A 26,472-nucleotide genomic window follows, 5' to 3' on the forward strand; every position below is an offset into this window, starting at 1 on the left:
CCGCCGCTGCCCGCCGGGGCTGGGGCGGGACTGCAGCTCCCGTCGGCCGCGGGGCAGCGGAGCTCGGCCCGGCCGAGCGGCGGCGGCGGCAGCGCGGGGAGGAGCCGCGGGCGGCCGAGTCGGCCCGTCGCCCCGGCGCCGCTGGGAGAGGCCGGCGCGGAGGGGAAGGGGCTGGCTGCGGCGGCCAATGCGAAACTGGCTGGTGCTGCTGTGCCCCTGTGCGGTCGGGGTCGCGCTGCACCTCTGGCTGCTGCTCGGCGGCCCCGGGAGGCACCCGGCAGGTAGGGGAAGGGGCGGGCGGCGGCGGCGGGGCGAGGGGGCACTGCCCGGACCATAGGCAGCCCCGGGCGGGCAGGGCTCCCCCACCGCCGGGAGCCTGGTGAGGAGCGGTTGGGGGCCGGGGGAAGCGGGCGCCTCGGCGGGGCGGGGGAGTTTAACGGGGCCGCGAGGCGAGGGGAAGGGGGGTGTGTGTGTGCTGGGGGGACGCGTTGTGGCCGTTAAACGGTCGGGCGGGGACGTCCCCCTGCTGCGTAACGCCGCGGCGGTGCCCGAGTCTCCGGCGTTTCTGTGGCTGCGGGCAGCGCTTCTACGGGCGGGTCGGGCTGAGGGGAGGGCGGGGGGCAGCCCGCCGGCCCGCTCCCCGCCGGCCGGGGAAGGGCGCCCGGGTGGGTTCATGGCGGGTAACGGCTGGTGAGGGTGGGCGGTGGGGAGCGGTTTGAGCCGGAGGTACCGGCGGTGGTTCGCGGGGGTGCGTCGCGGCTGTCTGTGGGGCACCAGCTCCTTCGGGACGGTCCCGCCCCGGCTGGGGTGCGTGGGGAAGGAATCCCCGCCGATGTCACTCGTGTCGCGCCATCCCCAGGAACGTCCCTCTGCCGCCTTTGCCTTGGCGGTCCTGAAAACCTCGTCGGTGGGGGAAAAAAAAGCTGTGCACGGGATCGGGTGTGATCCGACACGAGTGAAGTCAGACCCCGAAGGGCTTACCTTGGGCCCCTCGGAAACCGAGTTGCAGTTTTCAGGCCACAAATAGCTGCGTGCCGGGTAGAAACAGGCATCTGATAGAACAGAAACTTTTGTCAGCTACCCAGAGGTGCTGTTTGGGAACATTAAGAAATCTGGACATCTGGAAAAAAAACGGTGCTTTTTTACTTGAGGTCTGCTTAGAACTCTGTTTAGCGACCCAGTAGCCCGTTCACCAAGAAAGATGCGTTTTGCAACCAGGGCCTGTTCCCTGTGCAGGGTGTACGCAGCTGTGAGGAAACGAGAGTCTGCGGATTTCCAGTGGTAATTAATAATGCAGGTGTGAAAGGAGCAAGGTCAGTGCGTTGCACAGTCTGAAGGCCGCAGAGTTGTGTGCGTGTCTCTGTGGCTGTATTCTGGCAACTGTATATGAAATGAGCAGTGGCCCCACTTGCATTATAAAAGAACGGGATTTCTAGCTGTTAGCCCAAAGTGTTTGAATTGTCTGGTTGGTTTTTTTCCTCCTCTTTCATGGTGCTGCTTTTGTAACTTCAGTGCGTTAATTTGGAGTTGGAAGTGGCAATGTGGAATCTCATGATGACCTTTCCTGCAGAAATGGGTTTTCCACTAACGAACATTTCTAAAGAAAATCCAGAAGTTTCTCAGTTGGGGAGGGAGGGAAGAAGCCGTGCTCTTCAGAGATTCACTGTTTCGAGCAGTAATTATTGGATTTTGATTTTGTTACTGTGAAACTGTTGCATTGGATAATGTTAGGATAACTAGGATAAAAAAATCAGTGCATTTTTAAATACTGAAAGAGGAAGTATACATTTTGTTTGTGCAAGGGTTATTTAGCTGTAATGTATTCACACTGAGGAGAGAAAAACTGATGCCTCTTCTAAAAAGAGAACTATCATCTGTAGGAAAATGCTTAATAACGTACATGTACTGTCTCTTTGTAGGCCTGATCCTTGCATGATAGTTTAAGGAAGAGTCTGCCTCTTAGCCTTCAAAGTACTCCGAAATGTACAAGCTGTAGGTATGGCTGCCTTGGCAGAGGAAAGAAGGATGAGCTAAGGGACCTCCTTTGTCTCTGATGTCTTCTTTGTTATATTTTTTTTTTTATTACTCAGAGTGTTTTAGGAACATTAATGAATTCACATACAAGAGTAAGAAATGTCCCTATTTATTAAAAAGCATCTTGAATTTGAAACAATTTAAGAGGATCTGGTACTGCCTGATAAAGCCAGTCTTGTTTCATTTGAGTATTGAGTAATTTTTAATTTTTTTTCTTGTTTACTGCTCCAGCTGCTCTTTATTACCTACTACCTGGAATCACTGATATGAATAAAAATGAAATCTGATCATGGGACGGTGTTTTACAATGGCTGTGGCATAAAAATATTTTGTTTGTGTATTCTTTGGTATTTCTGGGTAGCGTTTGTGTGTCTCCATAGTTGTGTAGTGTCTCAACAGTTGCAAAATGAGCTACCAGTTGAGGTCAAAGGCAGAGTCAACAGCAATTCTATTTTTTGAGGAGTTTAATTCGCCTCTCAATAGTCATTGTGCACATGTACACAAATGGAAATTTCTTAAAAAGTTAAATCTCTTTTAGTGATTATTTACCTTGATGTCACTGACTTGCTAACATAAGACTGGAATAGACATCTCCGTCCACCAATTCTGCTTACTTTTTCTAATAATCGACTCTTGATCTCTGCCTTAAAATGGCATCTGGGCAGTTTACATTTATTTAGTGAAGGGTTGAGGTGGCTTTTTGCTTATTCACTTGGATTCCTAGCAGTCTTAGGAAAAGGCTGTTCCAGAAGCTTGTTCTCCTGATTAGAAACATTTTCTCATTTCTGGCCTAAACTTACTTGCAACTGGTTTATGCCCTTCTGTTCTCAAGCCTTTCAGTTAAAAGGGTCTTTCTGCTCCTTCAAGTACACCTCCATCATGTAACCACAGAGTTCAAAGGTACCTGTTTTAAACCTTTGTTTGCTTAAGCTGAGCAATTCAGGGACTTCGACTGGAAAAACAGGCCTTCCATTTCTGGAAAGAGGTTCATTTTTGTTGTCTGCAGGTCAGATGACTTTAAATGCAAATAGCATTCCAGTCTTCACTCATTCCATCTACTTCTCTTCCTCTATTGGAAGTACGTCCTTTAATAAAACCTACTTCTTAACTACCCCATGTGAAAGGCCTGTAGTCTGCCTGCATGCTTTGGCCCTCGGTTCTGTCTTTCCCTGTGTAGTATTCCGACTTTCTCTATGTTCGTGATCATTTTCACCTTGGTGTCACAGAAGATACAGTAGCTATCTTGTAGGCAGTACTCATTAATTGGAAAAAAATAAATAGAATCAGTTCTGAGACCAAAGGCACTGGCCTTTGCTTCAGTGTCGTGACTTTGGTGGCTCCCCACTTTCTTTTTATTCATCAGTTAATGGGACTGTAATTGATATTTCTGAGCAAAACTTGTGCAAGAACATGCTTTTAGGTTTAATTGAAGTCCTTGTCTAGCTGGTTACAAACAAGTGTTATCCAAAGGAAGTTTGTGGGTAGGAAGCCTTTGTTAATTTTTGTAAAAATCTTAGATAAATGCTAATTATAAAATGACCTCAGAAACTTGAGAAAGAACAGACAGACCTTCTTTTAGCACTCCAGGTGGATTCATTGCTAATTGTGTGTTTTAATTGATGGCACAAGTCTATTGAGTAGGAAATTACTCACTGTAGGGCTTCAGTTACAGTGCCTAATCAGAAAGCCCCACACATTCGATGTAATATGCTGCTACTTTGCTGATGCTAATGCCCTTTACGACGTTATTCCTGTTACATTTCTGGGGGTGTGTGGCAGCTAAGAATGGGCCCTTTTGGTTTTGTTAGAGTCAGTCTTCTACTAGTGAATAATTATGCAACAGATTAAAAAACATGATTTTCTAGAAACTGCTTGTATGCCATCTGTTGTCCTGTGGTTCAGCACGTACTTCTTCTGGCACTGGCCTAATGGAACCGTATATGGGGTTGGTTAGGCTGGCACGTAGTGATCTGCCTTGCAGAATTAGGGCTGTCCCCCTCACAGACTAGCCTGTGTACATAACAGAGAGAAGGACGGAGAGCTTAGCCTGCTTTTGGCTTTTCAGTACTGAAATAACAAAATGTAGAAACAACCTCTGAGGTTCTGAGTGATGCTGTGCTCTGTAAAGAGAAATTCTGCCAAGATGTGATACTTTCTCAAGAAAAGGTGTTGTTTGAAATCTGTTAGGTCTGTCTGGGAATAGTATGCTTGGTCACAACGGTACTTCATCTTTTGTAGGCATGTCAAGACTAATAGGCTGGTGGCCTTGGAAACTGAAACCTTCCATCAACAGGTCAGATTTGGCATTGACAGTAGCTGTGCTGTTCTGCCTAAAATGCAAGTTGTTCCCCAGCCTTCGTCTATGAGATCTTACTATAACATTGTTTTCCAGGGATGGGCCATCCCCAACAAAATCAATCCCCTTACCTTTGATGGGCATGAAACAATTGTCAAAGAATCCACAACAAAGCTCACAGTATTTTCCAACTGAATTGGGATTTTTTTTTTTTTTTGAGTTTGCAATTATTCTGTGGGCTAATATCTGAGACAGTGCAAACTACTAATGAGCAGCACTGGAGCAGGGGGCAAAGAGTACCAGTTCTGCCGGAGTTGGAGAGCAAGGTGCGTGGCTGAAGGGAGCTCTTCACCAGCTGTCTTCTAAACTGCCCACTGAGTATAACAGCCAGAAGGGAGCAAGTAGTCTTCCCCAGGAGTAGGCTTTTGTTCCATGGCATCAGGGATTGGTAACTACTTCTCAAAGGATAAAGGTGCTGTGCTTCCCCCCTGCCCCACTTCCCCCCACGCTCCCCCCAAAAAAAAAAATAAGGAGGGGGGGGCATCAGTTTCAGTGTTGCAAACAGGATTTGCTTTATTCCTTTCGTGTCTGTGCTTCTCATGCTTTGGCCATTGTTCCCAGATTTATCTAGAAGTGTGGAAGTGCTGTATCATTAATGGTGTTTAGAGCACCATCATCCCATCAGTATTACTACTGTCACTTTGCAACTCAGAAGGACCCTGCTGTCCCATTTCTTTAAGGGAATGCCATTGATGTTAAAAAAAAAAAAAAAAGGACACCAAAAAAACCCCAAACAGGAAAAGATAACTGTCTACAGACGTTTTCCTCTTTGAATCTGTAAAGCTTTCTTAAAAGCTTGTCTAAAGGCTTGTCTGTCTCGAGGAGTACCGTGCTCCTGCAGAAACCAGGGGTGCACATCTTTGAGATTTTTAGCTCTGGTATAAAGTAGGTACTGCAGGGGGGTCATGTAGCTCTGCTTGCACAGAAACCTGTAATGCAGATGAGCTATACCAGATTACTCTAAGTGAAGAAGATTAGAAAGGGGGAAAAAGCTGCATTTGCTCTATGGTTTATTCTTTTTCTGCGTGTGTCAGCATTCTGTGAATACAAACCTTCTTTATATTCAGTTAATTCCTTCCTTCGTGTTTGTTTGTATCTTTCACAAAGCAGCACAAAAGAGAAGGGCATTAAAAACCAGAAACATGGTTGCAAAGTCGCAAGAATAGGCAGAGATAACAACCTGGAATGTGTGGTGGTTTTTTGTAGAAGGGGTGTTGTTCCTTTTTAGTCTTATCTTATGAAGTGGATTATTTGAGAATATTCTAAATAATTTCTGCCTAGTCTACTTAGTTGCATTCATTGATATTTTTTTTTTTTAATTAAAAAAAAAAAAAAGGAAAAGGTAGCTGCATGAGTAGCAGAACATACAAAGCCCAGTATTCTATGGAGCTCACTTATTCTAGCAGTCTCCAGTGGAGGTTCTCTTGTGCCTGACAGTGCAGGTAAGCCTACACTGCTGTTTTTCTCAGTGCAGGCACTAATCATGAGTCTTTTTCTCTGCCCAGTCCAGTTCCATGAAACATGGGAACTGAATCACTGCGCACCACGTTGAACTTGACTGGAAATGACTGGCAAATTTACTAGTTGGTTGGGGATTCATCAGTAGAGATATGTGCAGCAAGATCATATTTACCTTGTTTGTTGACAAAATCAAGCTAAATGATCTCTCAATCTTTTCATCTCCCTATAATGACAGTAAATATAATTAACAGCTTGACATTTTGCTTGAGAATCAGTCTCACAGGAAGAAGAGATGCATGTTAATCTTTGTAGTTTGGGGTTTTGAAAAACTTAAAGAGCTGTTGACTGCTGCCGAGGCAGTTAAAATCTGGCTAGGGCTAGCAGACTGCCTGTCAGCAGTGACCTCTTTCCATGGCCAACTTGGCAGGAGACACATCTCTGCATCTTTAGCCTTGTCTTGTAAGGGTACAGCTTCGTGCTCTATATATGTACTTGTTTACCTTTTCCTGCATCTCTCCCTAACTTTGATCTGTTGGTAGTTCTCAGTCAAGCTTGACAGACAGGTGGAGGTCCCAAAGACCAGTGTTTTCACCGAGTTTCATGAAAATTTGTGACCGAGAATCCTGTGAAAGATTACTGCAGCTCATACTGAGGTGAAAAACTATACTAATAGAAATAAATGTATGGTCAGACATCAGAGAATTGTGCCGGAGCCTGTCCTTACAAATATCACAGCCTAAGAAAGCTTCAGTAGGAGCTTGTTATTCACCATGTGACACAAGATTCTGGCAGACTGGACTTCAGTAGTCTTAGAGCTGACAGAAGTACTCCTTACAGTTGCTGTACAGAATTAAATGGATCTCAGCAGCTGAGAGAGGGCTGCTGCCTTTCATGTTTTTGTAGCTTTTGCTGTGTGCTAACAGCCTCAAGCTAAACAGCAAAATGAAAGTAATTTTGTTCCTGATGCTAAAAGAGTCTAGGGTAGGCCTTGCACATTTGGCTACTTTGTTCCACCGAGAAGTCTTGGGCTGCATGATGCAACTGAGATGCGGCTTAAACAGAGTAAGAATTCAAAAGCAAGGCAACTAGTGATAGTGTTGTCTTTGAATTGGAAAGGCTTCCTCTCCTTCTGCATCCCTCCAGTTAGCAACACTTTTGGGGTTTATTGTGGAATTTGATATGCAGTTCTCCTCCCGCCCCTTCACAAACCACAAAATTTACAGGTTGGTTTTTTTTTTTTTTTGTTTTTGTAATTGGAAAATTTAAAGGCTTAATTATCTCGCACAACCAGTTCAAGGCAAAAGCAATATGGTATGTATTTTTTAAGCCTATTACCAACACTTAAAATTTTGGCCTAAGAGTGCACAAAAATAGAACATAAGATAAATAAGTTTGGTCCCCAGTAGCAAGTATTGATTGCTTGTACAAATTGTTATTATTCACTTGGAGGTCAGCAATGTTTTCTCTTAAATTATGCTGCATCAGAGCATATATATGTACATATCTGAATTGTCTTTATAAATAAATAATAGTTAATAGTCTTTTTTTTTTTCCTCTGTGCCTCTCACTTTATCTTCCTTTTTTTTTAAATAGTGCTAGTTCAGAGAGAGACATATGAATCTTTTCCTGAAAGTTTAGCAAGTGTTGTTCCTACTTTTCCACAGGAGGTAGAAACCTTTGCTAACAAGCAGAAAGCTTATTGATTAGGTTTTTGTGAAAGTAAGCTTTCTTTTTTTTTTCCATTTTCAGTGGTTTTAAAAGTAAAATGGCATAACCCTTGGGACAGAGAAGACAATCTTCTGAATATAGACCACTGTAATGCTGCTACCTTACTAAGGCTGAAGATGGCCTAAAACAAGAAAGAGCTGTCTGTTCTAAAAACAGTAGGATGTTAATTCGGAAGCATCTGTTACATTAACGTTGTTCCCACGTGAATGGTTCATAAGGAAAAGCTTCACTCATTTTAAAATATAAACTAATTAAAAGTATGTATATTTGATTTGAGTAGCTTATTTTTAGGTTGTTTTCTTTTAATTGATTTAAGCCAGTTTATGCTATTCTCAGTCAAGTCAGTCCATAGACTTCTGCTCTTAATTTTTCTTTAATTTTGATTTAATGAAATGGTTCCACTTCTAATTAAAAGCGATATCTTTAAAAAAAAAACACATCTGTGTAAACAACACCTCATGTGCAGTCTACAAACACATTAGTCCTCCTATGAGATTGATATTGGAAGGCTCGTGGTTAAGGCTGCTGAGGCTGTTTAAAGAATAATCAAAGGATGGAACAAGCAAAAGGAAAGAAAAGGGATGTGTGAGAAGGAATTATGAGACTACAGAGGAATTTGCTATAATGTTGTAGTCTTATAAATGTGTGGCTGTCTCATGTACCCCTGCTGTCGTGGAGACCTGGCAGATCTTGGCTATGTAATGACCTCTGAAGACATACAAAGCATCTGGATAGTTGGTATTTACCAGCATAAAGGAAAACTAAAATTGTATTCGGGTTGAGCAATGCATTTGATTTACAAGTTTCTTCAGATGTAATATAGGGCAGTACGTTTGTTGCTCTGTCAGCAAACAAATCATATCCCGGAACCTTACCACCAGTTCAGTGTATGGTTGTTATAATAGATCTAACAGTTGACTTCAGTGAAAAACTGCGGAATGGAACTAGTGGCTTGCTGCTTGGGTTTTTAGGTCATTCTGAGCATACATTGGTGTAAACTTCTAGGTTAATGTTCAGCTTAAGTTATTGATAAGCTTGTAGCTGTAAGTACAGATTCATTTAAATAACTGTGGAACTTAATTTTTTTCTAGAAAATCAGTGTTTGCATGCTTAGAACTAAAATATTTAGTGGGAAAGGTTTGCTTGTGGAAACATCACTCTGTACTTCCCCTGCTCTTGTACTGTTCTGAGAATCAATTGCAGAGCACTGTTTTGTTTGGTTTTGGGACTAGGGAGTCACATGCAAGCCATTATCAGTAGCCCCTACGCAAAAAAAAAAAACACTTCAGAAGTCTCTTGGTGTTGATTCAGCACAGAGCAGAGCCAAGGCCTTTCCACTGCAGTCTGCACACTGAAGATTGAGTATAAGGCTAGGTGGATGTCTGGCATGATTTGGCACAGCAGTTCTTGTGGCGGGTGCTGTGAGGTCCTAGGTTAGTGAGCAGCTGTAACAAGACCCATCTATCTTCCCAGTTTCAAAGTGAAGAAAGGGGATGCGGATTATAATTCAACTCTTTCTAGTGGGATTACACAGTACAGACTTGGCGATATTTTTGGTCTCTCTAACATCAGATTTAAAAAAGAACTTGTCTATGCTATATGCAGTAGTTTAGAGGGTCCTCACATTTGTATTTGTTTTCTTTATCTGCAGCCTAATGAAAAAAAAAAGTAATATAGTGAGATGAGAGGAAAGCAATCCTTTGCTAAAGCTAAATATAAATCTCTCTTAACTCTAGAATGTCTGATAAATTAAACTTTGCAAATTCACTTTAGTTACTTGCCTGACTGTTTGCAGGCTCTAAGTCAGAGCTTCTCGGATCTCTATCTGGTCACAATCTTGCTTGAAACCACGTCCAGCTTTTGTGATCTCTAAATTAGAACAGCACAAGCAAAATCATGGATTACAAGTATTGGCGGTGACATCCAGCAATGAATAAAGCCAGAGCATTCTCCTGTGTAGGGATGTAATACCCTGTGTGAAGGCAGAGTTGTGTTCAGTTTCAAATGGCTAGAAACGTTTAGTTTTGATATGCTAGATTGACATGGTGAGGCAAAAAGGTGGTCCAGCATTTTTGAAAAGAAGGGGGGAAATGGGCATATTTCTGAATCTGTCAAGCCTTGTTTAAATCTTTTTTTTTTTCTAGGTAGAATAATGGTGAATTCTAATGGTGAAGGCCTGGTGCCTGTGATGACAAGCCCCCAGGCTTTAGGATAAATCGTGCTGGAGGAGGTATCAGTGATCAAGCAGAGGGTCCAGACTGTCTCAGGAGTTTTGCAGAGGGAACAGTGGGACCTCGTGTCTTGCCCACAAGGTTTCTGATGGCTGATAGGAAAGAGAAGCCCATCAAGAACATGTTCTCAGGGGGCAGTTTGCTCCTAAGACAGGCAGGCAAATATTTAAAGAATGGAAGATGCTGTCAGTCAAAAACAAGGCTTATGTTCTTACCTGCTTTGTGAGTCAGAGGTTCTTAGTTTTGTTTACCTGCAGTGACTTGCTTAGTTCATTGCAGTTTTCCTAGATTGCTAGTGAAGGTTTTGCCATGTTGAAAATGTTTCCCTGATTCTGAACTAAGAATGCAATAGTAATTCTGCTTCTTGTTTTCAGTGTTTCAGGTTCCCAGTACTCTTGCTTTTGAGATGTGTTTTAATTATTGCTTGCAACTCAGGCTAGTGGTAATATGTTCATATAATAAATCTTTGTCACTTTATATTTCTAGGTCCACTGGCCTTCTTTCCTCAGTGGAAGCCAAAACATTATGATGTTATCGTAGGTGTTTTGTCAGCTCGACACAATCATGAACTGCGCAGTGTTATCAGGAACACTTGGTTCAAGCACCTGAAACAACATCCTGCACTGAGTCAACGGTAATCTCTAGTGCTTTGTAATTTGGGGCTTGGAGGGAGGACTGTAATGCTTAAATATCTTGCTTTTATCCTTTTTTTTTTTTTAAGTATTTGCTTTTTTTGCTTTATTTGTGAGCATCTGTACTCTGATTTTTTTTTTTTTAATCTACTTAGTAATATATAAGAATACTTCTTGTTCTGGGCTGTAACTATTTATTATACAAAAAATAAAATGCCATTGTTTGACTGTTCACTGCTGTTTGGTTTTGCAATTAGTTGCCACTGTTCATTACCGACATATAAGACTTTCCCTCTTTTGTGTTGCAATGTATGCTTTGTACAGTATGCAACGTGAAATGCTTAGTAATTCAGGACACGTGAAAGCAGGCAGGATTGCATTTGGTGAGAGAACCACAAAAAACTCTTACAACAGCCTCAACTGTAAAGTTCAGGTTTATTTCCCACTGAACCAGGCGCTCCAAACTGCTGCAGTGTGAGTGACCAGCAGAACCCTTCCTGATTGCTTGCCTAGACCTGACAGTCTAGAGACAGCGCTGTTCTTGCTGAGAAAGTTCTGCTGCAGTTCATTCCAAGAAACATTGTCATTTTGATAGGCCTCACATCTTGGTACCTGCCTTACACTGAAAGCCATTTAACATTCACACATCTGGTGTAAGCATGCAGTTTGGAGTGAAGAGTAGCTACTTCAGTCATCTAAAAATGTGATGCTTCATAGTTTGTATGGAGTTGCAGGAGGTTATTTAGCTGCCAGGTGAAAGATTAGGCTAAGGTGAATCCTCTTACTCTTTGGACTCCTTGTTGTCTTCTGACTGTGGCACAACCACGATTGGGGCTGAAAAGAGCAACCTGTTGTTGTGCTACAACCCAAAATTGAGACATTTCATTGTAAGGGATAGCCTGGAGTCCTTCCTCCTTTGATGCTATGTGGCTTTTTTCTTCTTATTATTTTATTTTCATTGCCTTTTGAATGCAGAATATTTAAATAATCTTGAATTAAGTAACAAAGGCAGGGAAAGGCAGGTCTTCAGGATCCTTCAGCTTTGTCTTGGGTCTTTTTCTGTTTAGTGTGATAGTTGTCTTGAATCCCATTCCTAGTTGCCAACCTTCCTGCGTCCTCATTATGAAACGTAAAAGCTAATGTGGGTTTGGAATTGAGCCCCTATGAGGGGATTCACGTGGTTACTCTACATACAGACTTTCATTGCTGATTTTTAAGGGGTTCAAAGTCTTAATCCTGTGAGAGACAGGCTATTGTGATGAAACAAGTTTATTGAAGATGGAGGGAGGAGGGGATAGAACTGGTGTTAATAAAACCAAATTATTTTAGTGTCCTTGTGAAGTTTATAATAGGTGCGTATGGTTGTGCTGTGCCAGTGGAGGACAGAGAAGACCCCTACTCCTGCAAACTTCTGAACATCAGTAACCCAGGTATAGAAGTTAACTTTTAAAAATTCTATGATCTGAACTAGAGCTAATCATCTTTTCTGAGAGCAGTTTGGGGTGCTTAACTGAGACAGCCAGTCTTGAAAATAAATGTCGCCTAGAACTTGCTGTCTTAACAGTTGCATAATCTTCCTGTATATACCATATGCAGGATTGAAAGGGAGAGATCTTCGGGGGTGTGAAGGAGAGGCCATTGACTTCTAATGGATTTGCATTTTCCTTGTGTCGGGGGACAGTCTCTCCCATGTAATGTGCGTTTTCACTTGATCCCTGTGTAAAATGAAGTTGGAGAGAGATGGAATTGACCCAGTCTAGCATCATATGTGAAGAAAGTAGCAAGGCACCAGAATCTCACCAAAATCTCAAGTGACAGATGGATTTCTCTGGTGACAAAGTGAATGCTAAGCAAGTCTGGCCAATAAGGTTTTCAGATTCCGCTCTAGAGAGAGAACAATTAAGAAATGTACCATGGTGAAAAAACAAAATGCTGCCATACGAAGATTCCTAACAAAAATTGTAAATTCTTCCTGTCACCTCTTTTTTTTTCCTATTTATTTTTTTCTGTTTAATTGCAACTTAACTAAGGACTGCTTGGCACTTACACCAATGAAACTTTTCTTACTTTCTCTTTGAATGGCAACATCCACTGCTTAACCCATCTCCCAAGAATAAATGGTACTCCAGGGCTTAGGGAGGCAATCAAGACAAAAAGCAGGCAGCCAAATTCAGTGGAGGTGTATGCCATATTGATATGTGAATAATTATTTTAATATGGTAATATACAGATATTCATGCAGTCAGATAGCATTTCTGTCTTCGGTCTGTGGATTTATTGTGTTTCGAGTCTTTTCCCTGTGGATACGTAGGCATTGACTTGCAGTTGCTGGTAGCCTGCAGATTGCTGCATCATTCTGAGTTTCTCCTTGCTGCAGTCTGCAGACAGTTGTGTTTTCTTCTCCTCCAGCATTTGATTATCCTTGTGTGCTTGTGAGCTGTGCTAATTAATCAGAATGCTTTGTGTGTATCCAGTGTGCTTTGAGCATACCCCATTCAAGAACTATGAAGTCTTCTCGCATTACCTCTGTCCTTTCTTTTTCATACAGTTTTGAATCAGGAAATTGAAGCATTCGGTCTCCCTGAGGAGGTACCTTCTGTGCTATCTGAAGACAGAATTGTCAGTGTGAACTTTCGTGTACTTTACCCCATTGTCATTACCAGTCTTGGGGTATTTTATGAGGCTGATGGGGTGGGATTCCAGAGGAACATCACTGTAAAACTGTACCAGGCAGAACACGAGGTAGAGTATTGTAATCTTTTAACAGTGGACTAAAGCATGTTGTCTCTTCATTGTGGATTAAGTTCTTACAGAAAGCGACATGCTGTGTTGATGATCTAGAAGGAAAGTACTTAACTGACACGCATATGAATTATATTTTTCTTCTTTTGCATTGTAAATTCTTATTTCACAGATACATATATATATATACACACACATATATCCCGGATGAGGAAAAGATGAAATTCACAAAGGGCTATGAGTTAATTTAAATGCCCTTTTGAAAGACCACTTATATCTAATTCCAAGACACAATTTTGATTGCATTTGAGGTTCTGAAGTATTGATAGGTATTAAGGAATAAAAAATAAACTGTTGAATATATTTATAACACATGCAGAAATACACATTTGGTGCCTTCAGGCAGAGAGATGTAGGACAGCTGTAACTTTTTCTTGTCTGTCTTCTGACAAGATGTTTTGAGATTTCTAGAAACTGGTAGTTACAGGTAATAATCAAACTTCAGTGATAATTTCCCCCACTCACAAGCTGTTATGGGTTTGATAGAATAGCTTAGTGCTAACTTAGAGGAAAAAAAATCATTGAGCATGATTGTTGCATTTGGTATATTGCATTTATTTCTACCAATACTTTGATAGGCCAATTTCAAGACTTCTGGCTTTGCTACAATAGAAAGAATTTTAAATTTGAGTTAATAATTAAAATTAAGTACAGAAAATACACTGAAGTATGGCTTTTATGATGAACTTTCAAAGACTTGGGTTTATAATAGCAAAAAAAAAAAGTATACTGGTAATCAGGTTTATGTTTGATAAATGGTAGAATTCTAAATGTTGAGATCCTAATAACTTGATCAGCATTAGCTTTTTACTTCCAGTGAAGGAGAAAAACTAATATCATTGGAGTGCTTGGAGACTGTTTTCTGAAGATTGAGAATCTGGCAATGCAGCATCTTTATGTTGTTATTATCCAAGAGCCATTTGGTGGCCTATGTAATATAGTAGCAACTAAGTTTTACAGGGTCAGCATCCTCTGTTGCAATTAATAGATTAATAGTAGTCAGCCATTTAAACAGAAGATAGAAAGTCTGTAAAATGGGAGATGAGTCTGAGTCTTCCAGATGATGTGCTCTGTTGGTTGGATTCTAGTTGAACTCACACTCTTGTTCTGTTGTTGCTTGCTTCCACCGTACCAATCCAACACTTGAGTTCTGTGGAGACTGAGAGCGTTGTGAGAATAAAACTTTCACTAAGCTTTATACAATCAATAAGCCTCTTTCCGTTGTAACTAACTGAGATGATCAAGATTTGCATAATCTCACAGCACTTTTAACGTGTGTTTTGTTGTTTGTTTATTTTAATTTTTTTTCTCTTCTGTTGTTCACAGGAAGCTCTCTTCAGTGCTCGCTTTAGTCCACCAAGCTGTGGAGTGCAAGTGAACAGATTGTGGTACAAGCCAGTAGAGCAGTTCATTTTGCCAGAGGTAAGTGCAGGATCAGGGCTGCCTGCAGTTCTCCTGAGTCAGCTGGAGAGACTGACTGATAGAACTGGGCTTTGCTTGAGGCAGAAAAGGGCAAGTGAAAACCTCTAGAATATTAGTTGAGGGGATATGCTGATATCTAGAATTTCTTTTCCACCATCTCATTATCACCAGTAGTTATAAAACAAAAGCCCAAAAAATAGAAATGAATTTAAAATTACATTTACAAATAGTAGCAATTTCAGAAAGCTTTTCGGTTTCTGTGTGAAAATTGTAGCTGCTTCAGTTCTGTGGGAGCGTTTACCAGAGAATGGTACACTTCTTTCTTCCTCCTGCTTTTTCAGACATTAGTACACAAGATAGGGAGGGGAGGATTTCTAGGGAATAGCTGGAAAAGTCATTTCTGCTTCTGATGTGTTGGACATAACAGCAAGATCTTGTGTGTTACATTTTCAATTACAGTATTAGTTGAATAGTTGTAATTGAGAAGCTCTTACGGAGGGCTACTGAAATTTTGGTTATTCCTTTTCTGGCAGTACTAGTGAGGAATTTTTTGTTCATTGAACCATGCAAAGAAACAAGAATTAGAGCTTCAGGAAGATCTTTAGTAGTGTCTGTAATTTACTAGATGGAGTATGTGTTGCATAGAAGACTGACATTTGGGTTTTTAAAACCTGTTGACATCTTACTGCAGAAGATTTTTTTTTCGTTTGTTTCCTTGTTTTTGTTTTTTTTAAATGGGCACCCCACCCAGAAATTTGGGACAAGAACTACTTTTTGGACAGTAATGGGTGTTAGTGTTCTTGCTTGTCCTGAGATACAAATAATTAAGCTTAACAAGGCAGGTTCTAAAGTCTTTTTCTTTTCTTTTTCTTTTTTTTTTTTAAATCCTCTTTGGGATTGGGGGTGCGGTCCAAGTGTAGTGTTTTGGTATAGGGATATAGAATCTACTTGTGGCTGCTTAGGAAGGAAGGTGATTAAACACAGAGGAACAGAATATAGGTAGGGAAAAAACTGATATTGTTACAGTGAAGGTTTATTGAATGCAGGTTGACTCGGAATGAGAATTCTAGTTTAGCAGACCCTCCTAGGCATACGGAATTGTTCCTGGTGGACCAGTCGTCTCTCACTAGATACGTCAGCTGCCATTTTAGGCTGTTTCCCTTCATTTAAATATTCTCCTATATGACTGGACCCATGCTGCTATTTCTGTAAATTGTCTTTAGTTCTGAGTTGTTTTGTTATGCAAGAAATTAAGTGTTTTAGGAAAGAATGGAGCAAGAGAACACTGGAGGGGGAAGAGAGGACATTTGGGGCCAGTTTAATCCCCGAGTTATTCCCCTGGCTCTATTAGAATGAATGCATTTGGAAACCCGCTCTTTTAAGGGGAATCTGCAGCTGATTAATTAGTTTATCATCTTAAACAGTTTTTACTGAATACTATGCAAGTTTGTTATGCTGGCAGGAGACCTTTCGGGTGAGCAGATCTCTTGCAGTATTTTGTGCATGTGTTTTGACAATCTAATTTTATATCAAAACGATTCAGGGTTTTTTACTTTTTAAAAAAGAGTATTGGTTACAGAGTAATTTGGTAGTATAACATGTAAGCCTTTTCCCTGTAAGACTTTGTTCTGAGATACTAAAATCCTTGGCAGTTGTAATTTTGCTAGAAATAATTGCATTTTTCCTGAGAGGCAGATGGGAAGTATTTCATTTAGAAAGGGGATATTAGTATTCATATATTTCTTTGTGTGGGCTTCCTTAATCTGATAGATGTCATGCGCTGAATGCTTACAGGATAACATGGTGTTTCTAATGTAGATTAATAGGGTTTATGCACAGCATGTAGTCTCCTGTGATACTTCGGATGCTGAACCATATAAGATGATTCAGAGGAGATAGAACGCCCACATGTTCCTATCTGCTTGTTTGAGAGCAGTAAATTTAGTGAACTGTTTAATTGTCACAAGATGGTTTCTGAGACAGTATCTATTCTCTGCATTACCACCTTCAAGAAGTAATGGATTGTACAGTCTGCTGAAGAGCTTCATTCATCTTCCAGCTGAAGTGCTGCTCTTTCTGCTTGTCTTGGGGAAAGGGAAGCAAATGCAGCATTAGAATAAGCACCTGGCAGGCCAGATTGTCAAAGACAGTATCGATCATTCAGCTTTGGAACAACTGAAAGCGCAGAAGAGCAGAACCACTAGCAGATAATGAAAACACACAGGGGTTCTTACAGCCAAGTCTTAGCAATGCACTTGTTTTGTCAAAAAGCACGGGCTGCTTACATGAAAATGGGACTCCATACTATGCATATTCTGTATTACTAATGGGGAGTAGCTGGAGAAACAAAAAGCACAGCACTGTTTAACGTTAGGAGAGGAGTTTGGCAGGGCTGCATTATGTCAGTACACCTGTTCGGTATTCACTGTAAATGCCACTGCGCTCTGGCAGCCACAAGGCTGGAATTTAAATGGGAAAAAACAGATGATGTAGTCTCAGGTGTGCCGCTAATGTTTTGCTTTCAGCATTTTCAGGCCTCAGCTTTCATTAAGCGGCTTAGAGTAAGAATAACTGAAGGCTAAAGTCATTAGAAAATTTGCTTACAAGTCTCTCAACCTGGAAAATAATGATAGTTTGCAGCTTTAGGACACCTTGCACTGAGGTTCACTGGTAATAACTCTTACTACATGTTTGAAGTCAGTAGTCGTCAGTGGTGAGAATTTTAATGTTGCTGAGAAGTGAAAGGACTCCGAGGCTCACTAAACAACTTACCAAAGGTTGTGTCTGTAAACAACACACAGAAGTGGGATTTACAGGAAAAAACACTGGAATGGGAGATGACGCCTACTGCAAACAGGGAAATTGAGCACATGGGGTTTACTGTACAGGGTGTTCAGGAGTCCTGCAGCTAAAAAAAGTCTTAGTAGCAGTCCATTTGTTTTGACAGGTAATTAAACAAACAAGGAGAAGGTATTGAGCATGCAAGTCAGGCTTGAATAAACACTGACTGGCTCCACTACTAGATTATAAACCTGGCATTATACATAATAGATGTGAGACTTCTGAAATACGCAGCTGTCATTAAATACCAAGACTTCTGCAGATGTTACGAGCTACTTCTGGAGGAAAGCAAAGGATTGACCTGAACTCTAAGCTAGACATAATGGTGTCAGTAACTGGAGAGTTTCTGGAGAAGGTTTCTGAAGTACAAGGAAGCTAAAATGGGGAAGAGCAGAGAGGCTAGTACAAGTAAACAGACTTTTTACAGCAACAGAGATGCATCTACAAATACTTGAAAGAAGTTGTTTAAGGTCCACACTAGCTACTAGTGTCTTTCCTATGAAACTGGGAGAAACAAAACGGAATATGCTCATCTAGCAGTCAGGAGTATAATAATCTTACAACTACTTTATACTACCTTATCACAAGGGTAAAGAGCTTTAAAAAAAATAAAAAATATAATACTACAGGTACTCTTACCTGTACAACATACCACTTGTCCCTTTGCATGTTCTTAGGGGTCTTCAGGAAAGTCTTATATAAAATGGGTAATAGTTGTACTGTTAGGTGGATTGGTTTCAAGTTGAGATGAAATGCTTTAAATGCAAGCATTTACACACACACATATATATCAACCATGGAGTGACATAACGTAAATTGACAGTTAAAACCAGAAAACTTTAAAGATATTCACTTATCTTTCTCCTCCTTTCCCTACCAGCCAAGATGTGAGGTCAGAGTTCTGTGACTCTCCTACGGTAGCTTGTTACAGCTTTGCCGGGATAAAGGTGGCTGTATTTTCCTTTGAGTTTTGCTGATGTCAGGATTGAGTCTCTGATCTCTGGTTTTGGCAGATAACTAAAAAGCAGCACTTATTTCCAAATCTGTTTTAACGTATTCTCTTTGTAATGCAGAATTTTATAGTTGATTTTAAAAATTCACTTCACTCTAAATGCCATCTTAATGATGTTAGGAAGCCAAAGCCTTTTACACTAGAATACTGTTAAAAGTTTAATGTTCCTAATATAGAGATTCATGATTAGTCTTAAAAGCATGATTACGTGTTACTGAGTTTCACAGATGTATTTCTTTTATGTGTAACTCATTGCTATTGAAGTGTAAGTGAAACATCTGTGTTGTGCATTCAAACTATACGTTGTGTGAAGTTGATATTTTAAAATAAAACCCCCCCAAACTGTTTTATTTTCATCCTTTGAAGTCTTTGAATACCTGCCTAACAGCGTTTTGCTCTCTTACCAGAGTTTTGAAGGTACCATTGTGTGGGAAAGCCAGGATCTTCAGGGTCTTGTTTCAAGAAACCTTGATAAAGTGATGGTGAATGATGGAGGGGGCGTTTTCAGAGTCATTACAGTGAGTGACCTCACCTTCCCTTCCACCATGTTTCTACTTTTCCTATAAGTCTTGGGTATTTAGTGTTTTGCTTTCCTGTGTTTCTCTGTAAATTGTTAATTCAGTTGGGCTTCTCCTGTTGTCTCAGAGGAGAAGTTTAGTTTGCCTGGGAAAAGCACAAGGGCATACAAAAAATGATGCTAGTAAGTGGCACTTTCTTTTATTTTGAAGGGAGTAAAGTTCACCTATTGTCTTTGTCAGGTGTGAAGCAGCATCAGTATATCAGAGATGGCAAAATGTGCGTCAAAAATCCTGTGCTAAAATCCCAATCAATGGGATTAAACCTGTTTTTCGCAGTTCAGCAGCATCTCTTTTCCTCAAAACGTTGCTGCTTAAGCAGCATGCTGTCCTGTTGTAGTTTAGCCAGAATAACTTCATGTTTTGCTCTCAACTTTGAAAGTATTTTTCTAAAAGTTTCCCTGGTACCACTAGTATTAGGTGAAACTTCAAAAAATGCCCCAAAACTTTACAGTTAAAAATCTTAGTCTTAGTCTTTCATTATGCAGGTACCTAAACCAGAAGAGCTTTAAATTAATTTCTTTCTCAGTTGCCAGAAAACTTCACACCTTAGAATCGTAGGGAAAAACACATCCATAATGAAAGATGAACTAATTTATTTCTTTCCATTAATCTGTCTCTAGCAGGCAGGGGAAGGGTCACTGCCACATGAACTCACAGAAGGTGTGGAGGGAATAGCAGGTGGTTTTATCTACACTATTCAAGGTAAGTCTGCAAAACGTAGCATCACATTTGATGTTATGATAAAACAGGAACTTTAAACTACATTTCTGAGGTAAAATTTGTGCTATCTCTATGGACTTCATCACCTTAAGTTGCCTTTTAGTAGAAACAATTAATTTCTTTTGTGTTTTTTTATGCCTAACGTCAATGTCTTGACGTGGTTTCTTTGCTTGCCCTTTGTCAGCTGCTCCAATTGATTTGCATCCCTTTTTCTTTTTATTAACAGAAGTACCTTTTTTATCTAGACTGTCTTCTCTGCCCTTGTTTTTTGTTGCCCAAACACAAGTTAAAAAACGTGCAATGAAATCGTCCCCTGATAACTTTCACTTTTTTTTCCCCAGTCCTGCTACTGTTAGAAGTGCTGTGTCATGATATTTAATATTAACTACTGACAAACAGTGACCACTTGCCGTAGCCTGCTTTTCCACCCTTGTTGCTATTTTATACCTATTTCCATAGAGTGTTCAGGGACTCTATAGGAACCCTTTCCAATGTCTAAGATTTCAGCCACACAGCACTAGAGTTGATGTATTCTTACCAGTCAATCATAGCCAACATAAGTAGTGACTTTCAGAGTGTTATTCCTGGGTTTTTTGCAGCTTGGCCTGGCAGATATAATTGGGTAGTCCTGTTGTCTTGTTATCTGTGTAGGAGCCTAAACTTGGGAGCGCTGAAACCCTTTTTTAGCTTTTACTTGGAGTCAGTTATGTGATGTGGGTCAGCAGGGACCACCTATGCTACCTCAAAGCAATGCCAGTTTGATTATATTTAGCATAGGAAGTTTTTTGTTTCTTTTGGGGTTTATTTTTTTTTTTTATGCTTAGGAGTAGCCTTTTTACTCTACCAGTAAGTGTCATAGTAAAGTCCCAGACAGCTCTTTATATTAAAGAATCTTAAAAAGTTGAATCCTTTTATTACTGACAAGTAAGAGAATACTTTTTTTACTGTAATCTTTTTGTATCAGACCTTATGCAAAAATATATTTCTTTGTTGTCCTGCAACTTTTAACTTTTTATAGAAATTTTAAATTAATTGTAGGGATTTTCATAGCCCCATTGAGTTGAACACTTCTTCAGATTAATTTTGTCAGTATGTTGTGTATGACCCAAGAGAAACATGTGAAATAGCGTGTAGGTATGCATCTTTGTTTAATGATGGATGCTGTTTCTTTCAGAAGGTGATGCTCTTTTAAAAAGCCTCCATACTCGCCCAGAAAGGTTTACAAGTCACATAAAAAATCTTGAAAAAGAAGATGCTTTGTTGAAGGAAGAAAGCAGTACCTATGATGATATTGTTTTTGTAGATGTTATTGACACTTACAGAAATGTCCCAGCCAAACTGCTGAACTTCTACCGATGGTAAGTTGAAAAGAAAGTATTTTCTCTTAGGAATGTTGTTTCTAGTGCAAGGTGATCCAGCATGTTACAATATCTGACAGGTTACACGAAACACATAGCTTATGTGATTTACTTCATTAAGTTGTATTTCGCTCTCACAATTCTGGGGGCATGTACTGAGTACAATAACAGGGATCTATATTTCTTGAATGCTGACCCTTGGTGCCTCAAATAAGCACGAGCTGGCAAGGCAGGCTTCTGCTCCAAGAGTCCATGTGTGGAAATTTTCATATCTCCTTGTAATTTCATTTAATTTGCTTCTGACTGAAAACTAGCAGCTTTAGTCTTTTAAAGGATGGGTTTTGGCCAGCTTGTACACTTAGTCAGTGGCCACAAACTGAAAAACTTTTGTCCTGTCACTGGGCACCACTGAAAAATGCCTGTCTGTGTCTCTTTACACCCTCCCTTCAGGTATTCATATACATTGATGAGCTCCCCCCAAGCCTTCTCTTCCTCAGGCTCAACAGTCCCAGCTCTCTCAGCCTCTTGTCATAGGAGAGATCCTCCAGTCCCTTCATCGTCTTGGTGGCCCTTTGCTGGACTCTCCATCCAGTATGTCCCCGTCTCCCTTGTACTGAGGAGCCTAAGACTGTGCACTGTACTCCAGATGTGACCTCACCAGTGCCGAATAGAGGGGAAGGATAGGAAGCTTGTGTTCAGGGAGGACAGCAGGTTGAGAGGAAGAATTCTCATGGTGCATTGCATTGTCTGTGGTGAATCTAATACGTTATTACCTCTAATTTGCAATTCTTTCCATTACGCTGAGACAACTGTTTCAGTTAATTGATGTTGCTGTGGACTAAGAAATACAATTGATAGTTCTAGTTGCTTGCTAGATTATGCACTTATTTGATAAATTTCATGATTATGAATGTAACTGAAAAATTGAATCACGCTTTCAGTTCTAAAAAGGGAGTTTAAATGTCAAGACTTAGATCTTTGTGATCATTTCTAACAGGTTAGCAAATTTTTCAAGATTTAGTAATGAAAGGCTTAAGGAAAATGCCTTTCTTATTAAGAGAAAAAAACGATGTTTGCTAATCAACCCAGGAATAATCCTTAGAAACTTAAGCTGCTTTGGTTATTTTACAAGTGACAGATATTCAACTATTTCAGACAGTTAAAGATTACTTTTTTCATATCTGAAGGGCGCTTTATGGAGGAAGAGTAAGCTACCAGGCTGTTTCCACAGATGTTTTTTTATGGCCTTCTACAGTTGTATTGCCCTTGCACTGACTGTCTCATCCTGAAGAGTAGGCTACTGACATGTAGCCACTGGTTTTTAACAGCTGTGCTGCCATCATCATCAGGGATTCATATCCTTCTGAGGTCAATACTGTTTAAGATGGTTTCCTTAGTAAATCCACCATCTGTCCTGGAGAAAAAAACTTTGTTTTCTTCAGCTTATACACAAATCCACATTGTAAGATCATCATAGGATGCAGCTGCATCTCCTTTCTGTAGGACAAGCAGCCAGCCTTGGTCAATAGGAAAAACATTTAAAAGTCAAGGGTAGGAAAGACATTCCTTCCATTTTCCTTCCCCCTCTGCTTCCCAAAAAACCCCTTGCAGTGTTCTGTTGCATAACTGTAGTTTGTGGGCTGCAGCTCAGCATCTCATCACTTTTCTTTTTGGCCACAGGACAGTTGAATCAACAAGTTTTGATTTGTTGCTGAAGACAGACGATGACTGTTACATTGATTTGGAGGCTGTTTTTAACAGGATAACGCAGAAAAAATTGGACAGGCCAAACATTTGGTGGGGAAAGTGAGTTGTTTTGGGTTTTTTTTTTTTGATTTGTCTTTAATGGGTACTGTGTCTTTAGTGAATGGTTTACTGCTTTAAGTCTGTTTTCATGTGGGTTCCCCTTTTCTGCCTATGGAAACTGGTTATAAAAAGCAGGACTTTTGTATGTGTAGAACTTTGAATCTCAATATATAGAGATTATCCATTACAATACATTTCCAGAGTGTGCCTTTACAATAAGTTGAACTTGCTAAATATCTTGCCTAGTTGTAAAATGTGTTGTATATGTCTTTGTTGTGGTACTTCCGTAAATAAGAGTTGGACAAAATGAAATCTTTTCTGTATGTCTGTGGAGAACTTTATGTAGGGGTGACATCTTCAAGTGTAAATTCTCTAACAGTCACAGTCTTCACGTAAGGCAAGTGTGAGGTATTCTGTTTATACAGAAGTATACAATGCCTAGCAGAGCAGGTGCCCCTCAGTCTGGAGGGGGTTGCACCCTTACAGCCGTGACTCACCAGAGTGGAGATACTGAGTCCAAGGTGAATTCAGGTATCAGATGTGACTTGTATCCACTTGGTGCTTTAAATTGTCAACTTTATCTGTGAATGTGTGGAGTCTGATAACAGATCTGCCACTCAGCTGTAATTCCTCCCTTATGGGGCTGTTGTCTGAGGTGACAATTCTTAGTAGCTCACTAAAGCTTTTAGCTGCTTCTGCTCATGACTGAAACCATTTGCAAAAAGGGGGAGAACCTGCTGCATTGGCATAGTTATGCCACTTAGCAGCGAGTACGTGAAGTACCTGTGAGAGGAGTGTAACACCAGCCTTGTCCTGAAGAGGAAAAGCAGGGCGTTTCTCACTGCCTTGACACACCAGTTTAACAGGGTGCGTAGTGCTGCATGGTGTGGCAGCGTGTTAAAGCTAGCTGTGCCACGCTGCCTGGGGATGGGAGTCAGCGCCGAGAGATTCTGCAGAGCGAGAACCGCTGCCTTTCTGCAGGCCTCTAGTAGTAAGTACGATCTTCCTTAGAGAAGATGACTGCCAGGAAGTTGTTGGGGTTTTTTTTGTAATTCACTGGTGGCAGCCTTTGAACATCTGCTTTGCTGAGTTTCATGTGGAAAACAGCTTAGAGAAGGTAGATAAAAAAACCCAGTACTTCGCCTTGCTTCCTGGTTTTTAAGCAGCCACCAGTTTTATCAGGAGAAGGGGTTGTGTAACATCACTGTAACTGCACACCTGCTGGAGGCACTGACTTTGCATCATGTTGATTAACCGAAGGGGGTTGGACACAGATGTGCCTGTTACGGAACACAGGTAAGGACACTTGCGCTTACCTGGATCAAAACCCAGCAGCAGGTGCAGACACGCTGAAGACTGTCAGTGTTGCATTTGTTTCTGTTCTGAGAACTTTCTCTTATTGCCCAAGATTGAGATCAAACAATAGTTACGCTTTCAGCTGTTGTGTTCAATTAGAATCGTGCCCTAGAGAAGTAAGGCTAGGAACTATAATTAGGATCACCTTCTACTTCTTCCTCAATATTGTTTATGATCAGTGTTACTTCAGTTAGCAGTGTTCATAGGTTTCCCTGAGGGTTTTGTATAAACATCTCACATCTAACATGGTCTTCAGTTTCAGACTAAATTGGGCAGTTGATCGAACTGGGAAGTGGCAAGAGCTGGAGTACCCAAGTCCTGCGTATCCAGCCTTTGCTTGTGGGTCCGGCTATGTCATCTCCAAAGACATTGTTCAGTGGCTGGCAAGCAACTCTGAAAGATTAAAGACGTACCAGGTAGTAAAACGTTGGTTCAGTTTTTCCATCTTAAACTGGTCTGGGGCACAGCACGTGTACTGGATGAGTTGGAAAGAACATTGCTCAAGTGTTGGTGTTGGGTTCTCCTGGTTAATGTTTTTTTGCAGTGCTTTTGGTCGCTACACTTAGTGTCTCTTCTAGGTCCAAAGCAGAACTGTTTTGGACTGAGAACCTCTGGAACTGTAATCTTGGTTTTTGTACTCTCTTCTTTAAGAACAATGTATTACCATAGGAAAGCTGGGAGGATTAATTTAACACCTCTAAAATTGTCAGACATAGTTTTTTGTAGTTACCACTTTTTACTTCTGGTACATGATGCAACTTATTCTAGTTCAAATTCATGCTTCATGCTTTCCTGCTGCTAATACCTGTATTTTTTTTTTTTTTAATGTGTTGTCTCAGGGTGAAGATGTGAGTATGGGCATCTGGATGGCAGCTGTAGGACCCAAGCGATATCAAGTAAGTCTGAAGAAATTCTCTGATCTTATGGAAAGAGAACATGCCTGTTGCTCCAAGTAGCATAAAAGAGGGGAAATGTTTTTTCTTTAGAAAAAGAATAAATTGAAACAGCCATTGGATTAAAATCCAGAAAAAACTTGTTAAGATGTATTTAAAAGAAAATATACAAACCCCCCACAAACCAACCCCCCTATCCCAGCAGCTCTCATCCCCACCCCGAAGTTCTCTCAATAGGTCAAGCAGATCAGAGAGGGACATATACCTCTAATTGGTGACCTTTGTGTGGAGAGTTTGTTGCCAGAAAAAATGAAAACCTGATTCTTGGAAGTAAAAATTGTTTGATGACTAAAGTCTTTGTGAGAAAAACTACTGAAATGGTTCTCTATCTAAACAGGATAGTCTCTGGTTGTGTGAGAAGACGTGTGAGAGTGGCATGCTGTCTTCCCCCCAGTATTCTCCACAGGAACTGAGAGAGCTCTGGAGATTAAAGGAGCTGTGTGGAGACCCTTGTAGATGTGAGGAAAGATGATGGACTTGCCTTGGAAAACAGGGTAGCATATAATGATCACAGGAAAGTGTACAGTTGGATTCATTCTTGGAACAATAAGGAATGTTAAGGTATCTTTTAATGTTGGGTTTCAACTAAAGCATAACAATATTTGCACATCCCTTTTGATAATTACAAGTGGACTGATACTATTCATTTTCTATAGTATGGATGTTGATCTGACAAAAACCAAAATGTTTAAGATAAAAAATTTCCTTTTTATATAAAATCAAAGACCTACTTGTAATTAATAAATGCACATAAGAATGCCAACTAGCCTGTCTTTTGTAAATTAAAGTACTACTGATTAACTCAGTATAGAGCCGTACCAGGATCCAGTGGAGAGCTGTGCTCAGCACCAGGGCATCTGGTAAGTGTCGCTGCAGCAGGTTCTGAGCCGTCCGAGGGGTTGCCCTCATCTGCGCAGGGGCTGGGACAGCTCGGGGTTGGGATTTTGTGTTTAGTTTGTTTATACCATTGTCATTTTAGATAAAAACAGTATCAAAGTTTGCTTATACCAAATCTTGAAGTACTGCAAACTTGGCCTGATTAAGAGGGATTTCTGATAGTTCGATGTGTTATTAGATATGAATCTGAAGGTACACAAGTGAAAGTAAAATAAGATTGAGGAACCGCACGCTAAAGAATGTAAAACAAAAAGCAATGCCTTGCAGTATGCTGAGAACTTATTT

The 26,472-nt window shown here is 40.7% G+C and overlaps 1 protein-coding gene across 4 annotated transcripts; it reads left to right on the top strand.

Annotated features, from left to right (window-relative positions):
• Positions 1-56: 56 nt before the first annotated feature.
• Positions 57-26,094, top strand: B3GALNT2 (beta-1,3-N-acetylgalactosaminyltransferase 2). Of its 4 annotated transcripts, none has more exons than XM_063328998.1 (12): positions 57-281; positions 10,297-10,444; positions 11,772-11,872; positions 12,991-13,184; positions 14,571-14,666; positions 18,927-19,037; positions 19,718-19,799; positions 20,995-21,175; positions 22,856-22,981; positions 24,594-24,753; positions 25,177-25,233; positions 25,628-26,094. In XM_063328998.1, exons 1-12 carry the CDS (start codon positions 188-190, stop codon positions 25,760-25,762), a joined length of 1,485 nt encoding a protein of 494 aa, XP_063185068.1. In that variant the 5' UTR covers positions 57-187; the 3' UTR covers positions 25,763-26,094. The 4 variants fall into 4 exon arrangements, with proteins under 4 accessions (XP_063185068.1, XP_063185069.1, XP_063185065.1 ...); XM_063328999.1 differs by having other exon boundaries at positions 19,721-19,799; XM_063328995.1 differs by having other exon boundaries at positions 59-281; positions 20,992-21,175.
• Positions 26,095-26,472: the final 378 nt, after the last annotated feature.

The sequence above is a fragment of the Chroicocephalus ridibundus genome, chromosome 3, assembly GCF_963924245.1.
Source record: "Chroicocephalus ridibundus chromosome 3, bChrRid1.1, whole genome shotgun sequence".
NCBI classification, from domain to species: domain Eukaryota; kingdom Metazoa; phylum Chordata; class Aves; order Charadriiformes; family Laridae; genus Chroicocephalus; species Chroicocephalus ridibundus.